The sequence below is a fragment of the Hypanus sabinus genome, chromosome 5 (assembly GCF_030144855.1).
Source record: "Hypanus sabinus isolate sHypSab1 chromosome 5, sHypSab1.hap1, whole genome shotgun sequence".
NCBI lineage: Eukaryota > Metazoa > Chordata > Chondrichthyes > Myliobatiformes > Dasyatidae > Hypanus > Hypanus sabinus.
In genome coordinates, this window is record NC_082710.1 from 56492921 (window position 1) to 56508018 (window position 15098).

Consider the following 15098-nt stretch of genomic DNA (forward strand, 5'->3'; position numbering starts at 1 on the left):
CACTAATCTTGCTTAAAATCTTGAAAAGAATATTTCATCTTTAACAATGCCTTTTGGAGATCAGTTCACCTTCTACTCAACTATTCACAGTAACAGAAGTTTTGACCGGGGTGCCCAAATGTTTTCATGCCACTGTATTTCTCCAACTTCCAGTAATTTTTCCTCCTCCCCTTTCTACTTTCTGAACATAAAGAGCAGACCTTTTGAATATGTTTTGTACCTGGCTGTGACTTAAGACATTGGAGCAGAGACTGGCCATTCAGCCCATCAGATCTGCTCTGCTATCCCATTGTGGCTGACGTGCTATCTGTCTCATCCCCATTCTCCTGTGTTCCAGTAACCTTTGACTCCCTTACTAATCAAGAACCTATCAACCTCTGCTTTAAGTACACTTGGTCTCCACAGCCATATGTGGCACTGAATGCTGAAAATTCACCACCCTCTTGTTAAAGAAATTCCTCCTCATCTCTGTTCTAAGGGACAGCCTTGTATTCTGTGATTGCACCCTCTGGTCTGAGGCTCCACCGCTATAGTAAGCATTCTCTCCACATCCACTTTCACAGTTTTTCAATGTTTGATAGGTTTCAATGAGATTCCCCCCCCCCCTCCCCATTCTTCTAAACTCTGGTGAGAACAGGCCCAGAACCATCAATTGCTCCCCATATGTAAGCCCTGACATTCTTGGAATCATTCTCCTGAACTTCCTCTGGACCCTCTCCAATGCCAGCACATTCTTTCTTGTATAAGGAGCCCAAAACTACTCTCAAGACTCCCAAGTGCAATCTGACAAATACCTTGTAAAGCCTTCAGCATTACATCCTTGCTTTTGTATTCTAGGCCTCTCAAAATGAATGTTAACATTGTGTTTGACTCACCCTGCAAGTTAACCTTTAGAGGATCCTGTGGGAAGACTCCTGAGTGTGCTGCTGTTTTATGAATTTTCTACCTGTTTAGTAAAAGAGTCAATGCCTTTATTCCTTCTACCGAGGTGCATGGCCATGCACCTCCCAACACTATATTCCATCTACCACTGCTTTGCCCATTCTAAGTCCTTTTGTATGCTCACTGCTTCCTCAACATTATTTCGCCCTACCTCTATCTTTGTTTCGTCCACAAACTTAGTCAGAAAGCCATCAATTTTGTCGTTAAAATCATTGACATATAACATGAAAAGAAGCAGTCCCAACACCGATCCCCGTGTAACATCACTAGTCACAGGTTTTAATCCCACTGTTTGCCTCCTTCCAGTCAGATAATCTTCTAGCCATGCTGGTATCTTTCCTGTAATACCACGGATTCAATCTTGTTTAGCAACATTATGTGCGGCACCTTGTCAAAGACCTTCTGAAAGTCCAAGTTAAGTAACATCCATTGACTCCTTAATTTATCTTGCCTTTTATTTCCTCAAAGAATTCCAACAGATTTGCCAAGCAAGAGTTCTGCTTCAGGAAACCATGCTGACTTTGGCCTATTTTGTCATATGCCTCCAAGTACTCCGATACTTCATGGACTCCAACATCTTTTCAACCTCTGAAGTCAGGCTAACTGGCCTGTATTTTCCTGTATTTTGCCGCACTCCTTAAAGAATGTGTGACATTTGTAATTTTCCAATCCTTAGGAACCATTCCAGAATCTAGTGATTCTTGAAAGATTATTACTAATGCCACCACTATCTCGACATTTACCTCTTTCAGAACCCTGGGATGTAATTTAGTCTAGTCCAAGTGACTTGTCTACCTTCAGACCTTTCAGCTTCCCAATTATGATCTTTGAATCTCAATGAATATTAATGTCTTTATAAATAGATCACCAAAATTCTAAATCTTTGCTCTCTTAACTTTTCTCAGTTTGCCTTTCAGATTCAAATTGTAAGGTTATTTACTAAATTCTATTCGCTTCTGTATTTGATTTTTGCAAATTTTGAAGTGACCGATCCAAAGATGAGACTTGGTTGTTCAAATCTCTAGCGGATGCTCAAAGATTCCTTGAAGAATAGTATTTTTTTCATTACTAGTTGACTAATGTATTTTTACTATTTGTATTAACTTTTTTCTTTATGCTAATGATTAGTCTATAGATTCGGATTTGATGATTCTTACGTGATGGTTGATTGTGTATTTTTTACACACTTAAGTAAAGGTCCTTTTTTTTGGTTTAGTCCGAGTTTGTTCTTTTTATATTATTATGTTTGTTTTAAAAATAACTCATTAGATTTTTTTAAAGATTATATACACTTTTTTATATATCTAACGTTTAAATATTAAGAGCAAACCTTTTGGTTAGTCCTGACGAAGGGTCTCGGCCCGAAACGTCAACAGCGCTTCTCCTTATAGATGCTGCCTGGCCTGCTGTGTTCCACCAGCATTTTGTGTGTTGTTGTTTAAATATTAAGGTTTGTTTTTAAAAACTTTTTCCTAAGATGTTGTTTCTTTTTCCCAAAAGACCTTGGTGCTTGGATACATCACATCTGTTTGGATGTGTCTGAACAAGATTAAGGACTTTTTTTTAAAATGCTAATACAATATTATCCATTCTTGGGTTTTAACATTTTAGTTTTTTCTTTTAATCCTTTTGTATATATATATATATATAAAAAACACTAATTTTATAGTTTAATCTTTTTTATACTAACCCTTTTATTTAAATATGGGTGGTTTGTGTCTGTTTTTTTTACTTTTTCGTTTGAGTTGCCGTCTTGAGACATGGGTGGTAAAGTTAGTATTAGTTTGTCTGCTTGCCTCTTTTTGGCTTTTTTTCTGTGGTTTCAAGGGTGGGGGGTGGGGGATTCTTTTTTTTTTGCTTGCTTTTTGTTTAGTTCTACTTCATGGACTGACTCGAAACTACAAAAATGGTTGGAGTGTCATAACTTCCGGTTCCTCCTTGAACTTACTTACCTCTTCCGGATTCGTGAGTTCATCTTTTTTTTAACCTTATCTGTTAACTGTGATAACTATTGGCAATATGGATAAGATTATTAATTTTGTTTCTTGGAATACTAATGGCTTAAATCATCCAATCAAACGGAAAAAAAATTCAATGTATTCCACAGAATGAATGCTAACATTATCTTTGTACAAGGGACTCATGTGAGGAAGGTGGATAGTTAACGTTTTTTTTAGGTTTTGGAAGGGCCAACAGTATCACTCGAATTCCCAAGCCAAAGTAAGAGGCGTTTCCATTTTTTTAGATTCTTCAACCTCTTTTATATACTATGAAACAATTTCGGACCCACAAGGTAGATTTTTGCTTGTCACTGGTTCACTTTTCAATTAAAAAGTTGTTTTAGTTAATGTTTATGCTCCAAATACTGACCTGAATTTTTTAAATGTCTATTTACATCCTTTCCTAATTTAAATGAATACATGTTGATAATGGGTGGGGATTTTAACTGTTGCTTAAATCCTTCGATGGATAGATCTAAGCCCACCCAGGTTCTTCCGAATAAATCGACCTTTCTTATTAATTCTTTTATGGTTGATTCTGAAATTTGGCGATTTTTACACCCTAACGATAAAGAATTTTCATACTTTTCTCATCTTTATAATAATTACTCAAGAATTGACTACTTCCTTATTGATCATCGTTTACTCACAGATATTATTGATTGTAAGTATGATTCCATTACCATTTCTGACCATGCACCTTTGAAGTTATCTAATAAGACAATGGATTCATCTTCTATTGCTAAATCTTGGGAGGCTCAACTCTATTTTACTGCAGGACTCAGACTTTCTTAACTTTATTAAACAACAAATTGATTTGTTTTTTTCAACAAATTCTACAGAAGAGATCTCTACTGGAACATTATGGGACACTTTTAAAGCATTTATTTGCGGACAGATTATTTCATACTCTGCTGGAGTTAGGAAATGAACTAATTCTGAAATATTAATATTGGTCAATAAAATTAAAGAAAAAATTAAGATTTATTGTGACCCCCCAGTAAAGAACTTTATAAAAGAAAGAGTTGAACTTCAAATGGAACATAGTTTGTTATTATCCTCTTCGATTGAAAATCAGTTAATTAAATCTAGAACCCAGTTTTATGTACATGGAGATAAATCTGGCAAATTATTGGCTAATCAATTGAAAATTGGTTCGGTTAAATGACAAATCACCAAGATTCGTAAACGAGATGGCACTTTGACGATTGATCATAAAGAGATAAATAAAGCCTTTCAAGATTTTTATAATTCTTTATATCAATCAGAATTTGTTGAGGATTCTTCCATAATGGATGAATTTTTAAGAAAATTGAATATCCCGAAATTAACAACAGAAGACAGTGTATTTCTAGACGCACCTATTACGGAAACCGAAATAAAAGAGGCTATTTTTTCAATGAATTCAGGTAAAGCCCCTGGTCCGGATGGTTATACTGCGGAATTTTTTAAGTCCTTTTCTTCTATACTCTCCTTGGCTTTGTAAAATTTTTAAAGATGCGTTAACTGTAGGTAAATTATTACAATCTTTTTATGATGCCTCCATTTCTCTAATTCTTAAAGAAGATAAAGACCCCACTGAATGTGCATCCTATCGGCCTATATCCTTGCTGAATACGGACTCTTAAGATTTTTACCAAAATTTTGGCCACTAGATTAGAAAATATATTACCTAAAATTATTTCTGAAGATCAGACTGGATTTATTAAAAACCGTTATTCATCTTTTAACATCAGAAAATTAATTAATATAATTTATATTCCTTCATCTAAAATACCAGAATGTGTTATTTCCTTAGATGCTGAAAAAGCGTTCGATAGAGTTGAATGGCCATATTTAATGTTGCAGAATTTTAATTTTAGTTTAAAATTTATATCATGGATTAAATTAATAGATTATAAACCTTTGGCTTCAGTTCTTACCAATAATCAGAGATTTCCCTTTTTTCAGTTATTCCATGGTATGAGGCAAGGCTGCACTTTAAGTCCTTTATTATTTGACATTGTTTTGGAACCTTTAGCCATTAACATTCGTGAATCATCTAATATTTTTGGTATTACTCGTGGGGAAGGGACTTATAAATTATCATTATATGCTGATGATTTGTTACTATACTTATCTGACCCTGAGAGATGTATTCCTGCTATTTCATCCTTGCTTATTCAGTTTAGTAGCTTTTCTGGTTACAAACTGAATTTTAATAAGAGTGAATTATTTCCATTAAATATGCAAGTTCCAATTTATAAACACTTACCATTTAAACTTGTTACAGATCATTTTACTTTTGAAAGCTGATCATATCCTTTTTCCGGGCAGCCCAAATCAGATGTTCTTTAGTATGAGGATAATGAATCTGGAGAATCACTAGTCATGGTTTCGTACCTGGAGCTGGTTGAAAACGAGAAATGCGATGTGCACGGTCGATTAGTAGAGGGGTATCCAGAACTTATGAGCCGAATACGTCCATTAAAGATTTAGAGAAAAATACAGTCAGATCACTGTTCTCAAAATTTTACGGAATCTCAATTAGCCGAAGACTTTGTCTTCGAGACCGGTTTTCAAGATCAGTAATTTTAGATTTATAATGATCCAGCAGTTGAGAAGTCAAAGATTGCTGTTGTTCCAAAGTTTCAATTTTGCGATCTCTCTGGTGAGAGCTAAAATTCTTGCTTCTTGTTGTTGAGAATCTGTTGTAAGTGATTGAAGTTTTAAATTGACTGTCTTTAAAATTTCATCGAGCGTAGAAAGCTTTGGGGTTAGTTTATTCTCCAGTTTTTCAAGTCTCTCGTCCATAAGTTTCGCAATTGCTTCCAAAGTTAACGGTTCTTTCACCTGTTTCGATTCCTTAGGTTCTTGTTGTTCAGACATTTTAACAAGTTGAAAAATAATTCAAACAGTTGAAAAAAATTTCATAAGTATCAACCCCTTTAGAATAGGTATAAACAGGTCAATTAGGGGGTGATTGTAGATAGAAAAAAGTAAAAGGATTGGAGTGAAGCCTAAAACAGTCTCGCTCCATAAGCGCCCTGTTGAGAACTTGAGACCATCTTGAGATCTGTTACCATTCTGAGCACAGTGGATTATTAAGGTGGAAGCAGAAGTATGGTTTCAGCTTGTGTGAGATTCATGCTGTATGTAGAAAGCCATTGAAAAGCTCTGATTTATTAAGTCTGTAAAATAGACAGTTTCATATCAAATAAGAGAATACCATTAATTGGATTTGAAGGAAAAGTTATTTAAAAGATATTCTAGTGATAGGAAGCACGTGGTAGTCTTGAAGCTCTATCCATCCTTTCCATCACCTACAAACTATTTAAATTTTATTAATGCAGAAACCTGGTTAAATGCATTCAAACCACTAATATTGAAATTGGCAATTTCATGAAATGTATAATAATTGGTATATAACTTGCAGTTTATGTTGTGATTTTTTTTGGTTCACCTGGCTTGATCTTGTAAAACAAATGATACTACTGTAAGGGGGTTTCTTCTTTCTTTATGTTAATCAAAATGGCTTCTTTGTTAAAAGTAAAAAGGCTTCTTTGTTATGCTAACTGGTGAGAGAGCTTTCTCATGCAGCTTGTTTGGTTATAATTACTGATAACGAGTATTGTATTCATTTGTTAACTAATTGGGATAGAGGTTATTCTTTCTTGTGGGTCTGAAAGCAAGTGTTGGGCGGACTTTGAAGGAGACGCGCGAGGGGGTTAGAGGGAAAAGACGTAATGCTGTAAGCTGGGCGACGGAACGGACCCCGAGCGGGGGTCCTAGGCTCAGGGTTTCGGCGAGGAGACGAGGACAGATTCGTGTGGAGTGTCTGGTCGATCACCGTTGTTGGTCCCAGGTGGTGGGTCGAGGAGGTCGGAGAGGATCGAATGGTGGCAAGAAGACTTCATTAACTGAGCTCCAATGGTTGTGCACGAAGCGGTTGGACTTTGATAAGTTTGCTGCCTTTTACTTTTCCTTTTATATTGTATCTCTATTAAGTACATAGTTCCAGTAAGATCTATGAAGTGTAATCATTTAATCGCATGTGGTGTACTGTCTGTTACTTGGCGTGGTGGGGACAACACACAGCGTCTACTCAAGCTATTACCCAGTTTGGAGAGGCCAAAAGCTGCTCCCCCAGACAGAAGTGAGCTGAGCGAGCCTGAGGCTTACCAGGCGGCTACACTACAAACAGCTGATGGTTTAAAATTGGATAATTTAAGTTCAATCATAACAATGTTCAGATCTTGCCCTTGGTGGTTGCTACCTATTGAATTTTTGGCTTTGAAATTGAGATATGAGAACTGGATTTTCTTGTTACATTCTTAGTATTTTTGTTTAGAATATCACAGGAAGATAATTTTTATTTGATTCAATGCATTCACTTAGTAAGTAGTGTGGATTTGTTCTCTCTGCAGCAGGTGGACCATCTGGAGATGAAAGTGATGCCCTTAGTATAAATGCTGAGGCATATGATAGTGACATCGATCAAAACTGCAATGAACAAGAAGACAGTACAGATGTGGTACTCCCAAGATGTGCACCAACACATGTTGGTGTTGAAGACGAGATTCAGAAGGACATTGAAAAGAGTGTAAATGAGATTCTAGGTTTATCAGGCTCCACCACAGGGAGAGATCAATCAGCTGCTACCCCCAGTGCTGATGGGGATGGTCTTCAACCTTCAGCACAGCAATTGGAGCTGCTTGAGCTGGAAATGCGAGCCAGGGCAATCAAAGCTCTAATGAGAGCTGGGGACATCAAAACTCAAACTTAACCCCTGTGACAAACTTGTGAAACTTGAGAAGGTCCAACCTGTCGTAGGCTAACACTACAGCCCAGATGGAAGATCAGAAAATTTCGCTGTATTCCTACACTTGTCTTTGATCTTTCTTCTCGCAATGTCTTAATGTATTTTTGTGCTGGAAATAATTTTTGACATTGTTTCTGAAATTTTCTGTTCAGCGCTCTGCCTCTGATACTAGCCATTGAAAAAACCTCTTAAAAGCATTGTGCTATGAAAGCAGGTAAGATATTTGAGCATGTAATTAGTACTGATGAAAGTAGTACATAGTATTTGTACTCTGGATGGTCTGGCAGGGAAATGGTAAGTGACCTCCTCATTCAATCCAATGTTTATATAGGAGTACCAGTTTAGATGTGGCTTGTTTGTTAACATTCTGCTTGCAGCACGTGCTCATTTTGACCTCTGCGGGTTCACCAATTCTCAAGGGAGTCTGTACTTTGAAGTGGAATTGAGGAGACATGTTCAGTGGTAGAGAGAACTTCATCTCAATGTAGTTTTTACTTTATATCTCGGCACTATTATAAAATTTGATTACTTCAAATGATACTTGTTTGTACAGATCTGAGCCATGGTTATAGGAATCGTTGTCATACGCAAGTCTTTTTCTACCCCAGAAGGTAATTTCAAATTGGGCTGTCACCAAAGTGTAAAAAAAATTTAAATTAAATATAATTCAAAGGGCTTGTCACTGAAGAAATCAAACATGTCCCTTGAACAATGAGTTGTCCAGAATGCAGAATATTTAGTTTATTATATATGTAAAGAATTTTTTTGTCTGACAGGCATTTTTTTTTATTACTGTCAGTTTAGTTGACATTTTCAAGTTTTTTAATAAGTTCAAGATTATGTTTTAATTACCTGCTGAAATTAACTTTGTGAAGTTGTTGCATGTAGACTTTGTCATTCAGCGTTTAAAATGGATGTACTTTAGCATTTAACATTTATTGAGTGATTTGAAAAGAGCATCCATTTTAATTAGAAGAAAAGAAAATTACTATAGATATTTTTGTTGAGAACTTTTCAAAACGATTCTTGCAGTTCTAATGAGGTCATTAAATTTGTTAAACAAAATGCATGTTACTTGTATGCAATAGCACAAGATTGCATTATTTTTTATTCTATTTTGTTAGTTGATTGTATTAGTTATTCTGTAAAATTTAAATGTTTTCTTAATTATTCGTTGAAAAAAAATTAATTGTTTTCAATTTTTGGGTGAACAGTTTTCTAATTTGCAGGCAGCTTCTGCTGAAATGTGTTCTTTGAGGAAAGTGAATCAGAATCTTCTCCTGAGAGTAACCATAAGTATAGGTATATTGAACAGAAGGATTATTCCATATACAAGTAAAGACTTGAGAGTACTCCTGGAAAGCAAAATGGCATTTTCCACTGTAAAATTGAGATCAATGGTATTATCTTTGGTATCAGCACACTTGTCTGGATTTAGATGCAATTAAACTCCAATGTGATATGGAAATGTTTTCATTAGTTTATGTTTCTTGAATGTTTGGTTGGGCTTTGTTGAACCACATTTTATTTAATGAATTGACAATTTATATTGTAAGTAGATGTTGACTGAAGTACTGCCTTTAACATATCCTTTTAGAAAGATTGACAATGAAGCTAAGCTCTTGTATTCTGCAAGGTCTTGGTGAAGTGAGGCCTTTAAGAGCTACTTGAAAGGAAAAGATAAAAAGCTTGGAAACAAAAGAATCACTTGAATTGGATGCTGGAGGTTGCAATTCAAAATCGGTTGAATAATTTCAACTCATGTTAGAACAGTCTTGTATTCTTCCTATACCGATTTTAAATTCTGCCTTCATTCATGTATGTCGTTTGCTTCTAGTTATGTTCTATCCATTGTTGGATTTTTGAGATGACTTGCTCATGAACACTTGGAAACCTACAGCCACCTGTGAAATAAGACAGGTATAAAAATGTTCTTAACTTTAGAAGGTCAAGTTGAATTATTGCCGTCCACATCCTGTTTTTTCCAGCCAAAATAATATTTTTGATCTGTGAGCAGCTGGCTTGTGTTCTGTCTTAAAATTTAACATTTCAGCCATGGATCATTTTACTTGGTTTTATTTTTATGGAGAATTTATGTAATGTGTGTATGTACCTATCGTGTGGTCTGCGCATCAGTGACAAGCCCAGCTAATTTCAGTTTGCAAGATGATGGTAAAACGTTTTCTTGAATCACTCAGTCCTTCTGTTAGAAGAGCTCATTTGCACAGTGCTTTTAGCTTTACACTGCAGAATTTTTAGACACAGTGATGAAGGATCAGAAGCAGATTCCCAAGTTAGAATGATGTGTGACTTGGAGTGGAACCTGTAGATGGTAGTGTTTGGATGTGTCAGTTGTCCTTGCACTTCTCTGTGGTGGAGACTGTGAGGGGCGCTACCAAAGTGAGTAACTGCAGTGTACTGATAATGGAGGAGATGACTACTTAGGATGACGGATTTGCAAAATTAAAGATTAGCTTTAATTTTGGCACATGGCCTAGTGGATAAGGGATTGGTCTAGTGATCTGAAGGTCACTGGTTCGAGCCTCAGCTGAGGCAGCGTGTTGTGTCCTTGAGCAAGGCACTTAACGACACATTGCTCTGCGACAACACCAAGCTGCTTGGGTTCTAGTGTCCTTCCCTTGGACAACATCGGTGGCGTGGAGAGGGGAAGGCTTGCAGCTTAGGCAACTGCCGGTCTCCCATACAACCCTGCCCAGGCCTGTGCCCTGGAAACCTTCTATGGTGCAAATCCATGGTCTCACGAGACTAACGGATGCCTAATTAATTATCCAAACATAAAGTGAAATGTGTTATTACATCAATAATCTTCATAGTCGGAAGATCTGCTAGGCGCAGATCTGTCCAGAAAGACCTAAACCCCTAGACCCAGAGCATAGTTGCCTTTGAGAGCCATGGCACAACTTTGGATGAAAATTGAATTGAATTACTTTATTTCTTACATCCTCCATATACATGAGTAAAAATATTTACGTTATGTTGCTGTCTAAAAGTGCAATGTGCAAATTATAGTAATTTATAATAAATAGTATGTACGACAGGACAGTCAATATAACATAGAAATACAACTGTATCGGCATGAATTAATCAGTCTGATGGCCTGGTGGAAAAAGTTGTCCCGGAGCCTATTGTTCCTGGCTTTTATGCTGCGTTACCGTTTCCAGGATGATAGCAGCTGGAACAGTTTGTGGTTGAAGTGACTATGGACCCCCAATGATCCTTCATGCCCTTTTTAATGGACCTGTCTCTGTGAATGCCCTGAATAGTGGGAAGTTCACATCTACAGATGTGCTGGGCTGTCCGCACCACTCTCTGCAGAGTCCTACGATTGAGAGAAGTACAGTTCCCATACCAGGCAGTATGCGGCCAGTTAGGAGCTCTCAGTCATCTCCCTGCGGAAAGTTCTTAGGAATTGGGGGCCCATACCAAACTTCTTCAGCAGTCTGAGGTGAAAGAGGTGCTGTGGTGCCTTTTTCATCACGCAGCCGGTACGTACAGACCACATGAGATCCTCAGTGATGTGTATGCTGAGGAACTTACAGCTGTTCACCCTCTCAACCCCAGATACACTGAAGTCTATAGGGGTTAGCCCGTCTCCATTCCTCCTGTAGTCCACAACCAGCTCCTTTGTTTTTGTGATATTGAAGGAGAGTTGGTTTTCTTGACACCACTGTGTCAGGTGATGACTTCCTCTCTGTAGGCTGCCTCATTATTATTTGATAAACAGTGTAGTGTCATCAGCAAATTTAATTAGCAGATTGGAGCTGTGGGTGGCGACACAGTCAGGTATATAGAGAGTAAAGGAGGGGGCTAGTACACAGCCCTGAGGGGCAGAGGTAAGGGAGCCCACTCTTACCACCTGCCGGTGATCTGACAGGAAGTCCAGGATCGAGCTGCACAAGGCAGGGTCAAGGCCGAGGTTGCTGGGCTTCTTGTTGAGTCGGGAGGGAATTATGGTGTTGAATGCTGAACTGTAGTCCAAGAATAGCATTCTCACATAAGCATCCTTCTTCTCTAGATGTGTAAGGATGGTGTGTAGAGCTGTGGCTATTCCGTCATCTGTTAAACAGTTGTGTCGGTAGGTGAATTGTAGGGGGTCCAGTTTGGGTGGTAGCATGCTGCAGATGTAATCCTTGACCAGTCTCTCAAAGCATTTGCTTATTATTGAGGTGAGTGCAACAGGATGCCAATCAATCGTTAAGATATGTTACCTTGGTCTTTTTAGGTACAGGAACCGTGGTGAATGATTTGAAGCAGGTGGGCACTCTACTCAGGGAGAGGGAGAGATTAGAAATGTTTGTAAACACATCAGCCAGTTGAGTCCTGCATTTCCTGAGTACCCGACCTGGGATATCTGTCCAGTAGCCTTGCGACTGTCCACTCATTGGAAACACCTGAACAGTGAACGGTTGCTGAAGGCACTGATCGAGCTTATCACCAACCCATGTTTACTTCTGAGCTGCTGTGATACACAACTTTTGCCCATTTAGGGTTTCTTCTGGAGAGAAGTGTCAGTCTCTGGCTTTGCATATTGCAAGAGTTTAGTCTAATTTCTCCACCTTCACTGGTTTTGGCTGGTCTCAAATAAAACTAACAGAGAAAATGCCTACAATTAATAATATCTTCCTGTGATTTGTTTGTAATTCTCTCCAATGTTGCCTTTATCCATTCTCTACTTGTTGATGTCTGCAAATTCAGAAATAGTAGTTAAGTTCAGGTCTTTAATGTGAATTGTGGTCTTGCCACTGATGCATGCAGGATCTCACTTCCCCCTCTCTAACTAAGTACCTTGAACCTCCTCTCTTCCGGTGTAGTCGGTGAACAAACCATCTTGAACATTGCAGGTGATGTATCAGAATCAGATTTAATATCACTGACATATGTCATGAAATGTGTTGCATTACTACAGTGCAATATGTAAAAATACTGTACATTACAATAAGAAATATAAATATTAAATTAGTGCAAAAATAATGAGGTTGATTCGTTGTCCATTCAGGGATCTGATGGTGGAGGGGGAAAAGCTGTTTTTGCAGTGGAGTAAAGAAAGTAAAAGCAAAGAAATGGCTACTTTTTCTTCTGATCCTTTTGTAAAAGAAAGATTTAAGAATGTGACGGAAGAAGTAACACCTGCATCTGTTTAAGCTGTTTCACAGTTCATTAGGTTTCTAGCAAATGTTATGTGTCAGGTTAAGTTTCCTGCCGACTTCCTACATGAGGCCCCATGTGCCACCTAGGCACTAAGGGTTCAGGTGAATTCCTACATCCCTCAATTCACTGCCTGGAGTCAGTCTGCAGTCTTGAACCATCCAACCTCACAAAAGACCGACCTCACCTATCCTACACTCTGTAAAGTTAAGTGTCAGGGACAGCGAGGCTTCAGTTGAAGCCAAGCTTCAGGCATAAACTTGCGTCCCTAGCTTGTCTCCTATCAAGATTTGTCCAGACAAAATTGGAGTTAAAATATCACGTCTATTCTGAGAGACTGTTGTTTAGATGTCCCCTGTATATGGAGACCTTTATTGTGATGTAAATTAAAGGAACCAATGCATTAGTACTTTATTTTAAATAATTAAACCACTTTCTCAATGTTGACATTTTACACAGATAAATGGGATCTCTGCTCGGTGTGCTAGTGTTTCTCATTGTTGGCCTCCATATAGATCCCAGTCGTAAGAAAAAAAGACAGAAGCAGAATTAGGCCACTCAGCCCATCAAGACTGCTCCACCATTTCATCATGGCTGATTTATTATCCCTCTGAACCCTATTGTTCTGCCTTCTCCCTGTACCCTTTGATACTTTGACTAATCAAGAATTGCACAACTGTCAGGAAGAGTTTGATATTCTAGAGATTTCTTGGTCGGTATAGATGTATTTTCTGACATTGAAAATTAATGCTATTGATTATTCATTCATGTTATCAATATAGCCTAGGCTGCAGCATTACTCTACCAGAAATAACCTGTAAGACTGTAAATGATCTGTTATTTCTACTGTTTATTACTTGTTATCCAATTACTTGCTCTTGTATAAAATCCTTTTGCATAATACATAATTAAAAGCCCTCTAGTTTCTAATTCCTCTACTCTATCCTGCTACCTTTCTACCAGCTTCTTAATAGTGAATCCTGCAGTTTCCAGATGGGTAATGTCAGGCTAATAGCTGTGAATTTAACATTTTTTAAAAAATGAGGAAGTTGTTATTTTTGCTATTTTTGAATCCATTTGCACCAATTTAGAAGATCATTGCTTCTGCATCTCATTCAAAACCCCAGGATATAATTAATTTGATTCAGGGGATTCGTCATCTTAACTACTGAGAAAATTAATAGGACTGAAATTCCTCATACTGGTCTGTTTCTTTTCCCTCAATTCTATAACCCATAACTATTTAAGTTGTATTAAATATTTTACACTTTTGCCCATCTCCATTTTTGACACTTTCTAAGTGACCAATTTTTAATTTTTTTATTTTTCTTCCATACTATCTCTTAAATATGATTCCTTGTAAGTAATTTAATTGTTCATTTTTGCATATGCTCTTTCCCCTCTTAATTACGGTTTATAAAATATGTAGTGCTATCCGTCTCAAGCAATATAAATTTTTAATCTTTTACATCATCTTCCGTTAGCCATGGGTGAATGAATCATTTTTTCCTCATGTAATTACTGTAGTAAAACCACACAAAGCCTAGTTGTGACTTTATCACCCTTAAATTCAGTACAAACTCTTATCTTTATTATCACTTCTGCCTAATAGTTTTATTCCTTTTGTGCAGGAGGTGAGACCTGAAGTTCTTTGTTCTAAGCATTCATAGAGCATCGAACAGAACTCGACTTCCAGCCCACAATTCTGTGTCATTTAATTAAACTAGTAATTAAATATCTGAGTAAACTAACATTTTCTGCATAAACAATGTCAATATCCCTTCTTTTTCTCTGCATATTGATTTATGTATCTGAAAATGTCTTGAATGCCTCTATCTTTTTTAATCCACTATCACACCTGGCAGTGCATTCCAGGCACCCACTTGCGTTTTAAAAAAAAATCTTGCCTTGCTAATCTCCTTTGAACTTACCGTCTCTCACTTTAAATGAATTGCATGAAAAATAGGCATTTTGACCCTTTGCAAAAGGCACCAGCTATCTAGGCCTCTCATAATCTTGGAAACCTCAATCAGATTTCCCTTCAGCCATAGACACTCCAAGAAAAACAACCCAAGTTTGTACAGCTTCCCCTAACAACACATTCCCTCTAATCAATGAAGGTGGTGTTCTGGTAAGCCCCTTCTGCACCCTTTCCAGAGCCTCAACATCCTTCCTGTAATGCTATGAAT

General features: G+C 37.4%; 1 protein-coding gene across 2 annotated transcripts in view; it reads left to right on the forward strand.

The window, feature by feature from the left end:
- The window catches only part of LOC132394173 (caspase activity and apoptosis inhibitor 1), a 72208-nt gene extending 58412 nt beyond the window's left edge, over positions 1 to 13796 (forward strand). Inside the window, exon 6 of one of the 2 annotated variants that reach the window (XM_059969990.1) lies at positions 7349 to 13793. In XM_059969990.1, coding sequence (XP_059825973.1) covers positions 7349 to 7707 — 359 coding nt within the window. In that variant the 3' untranslated portion in view covers positions 7708 to 13793. Of the gene's footprint in view, positions 1 to 7348 lie in introns of both variants that reach the window. The other variant, XM_059969991.1, reaches the window with a different exon arrangement.
- Positions 13797 to 15098: the final 1302 nt, after the last annotated feature.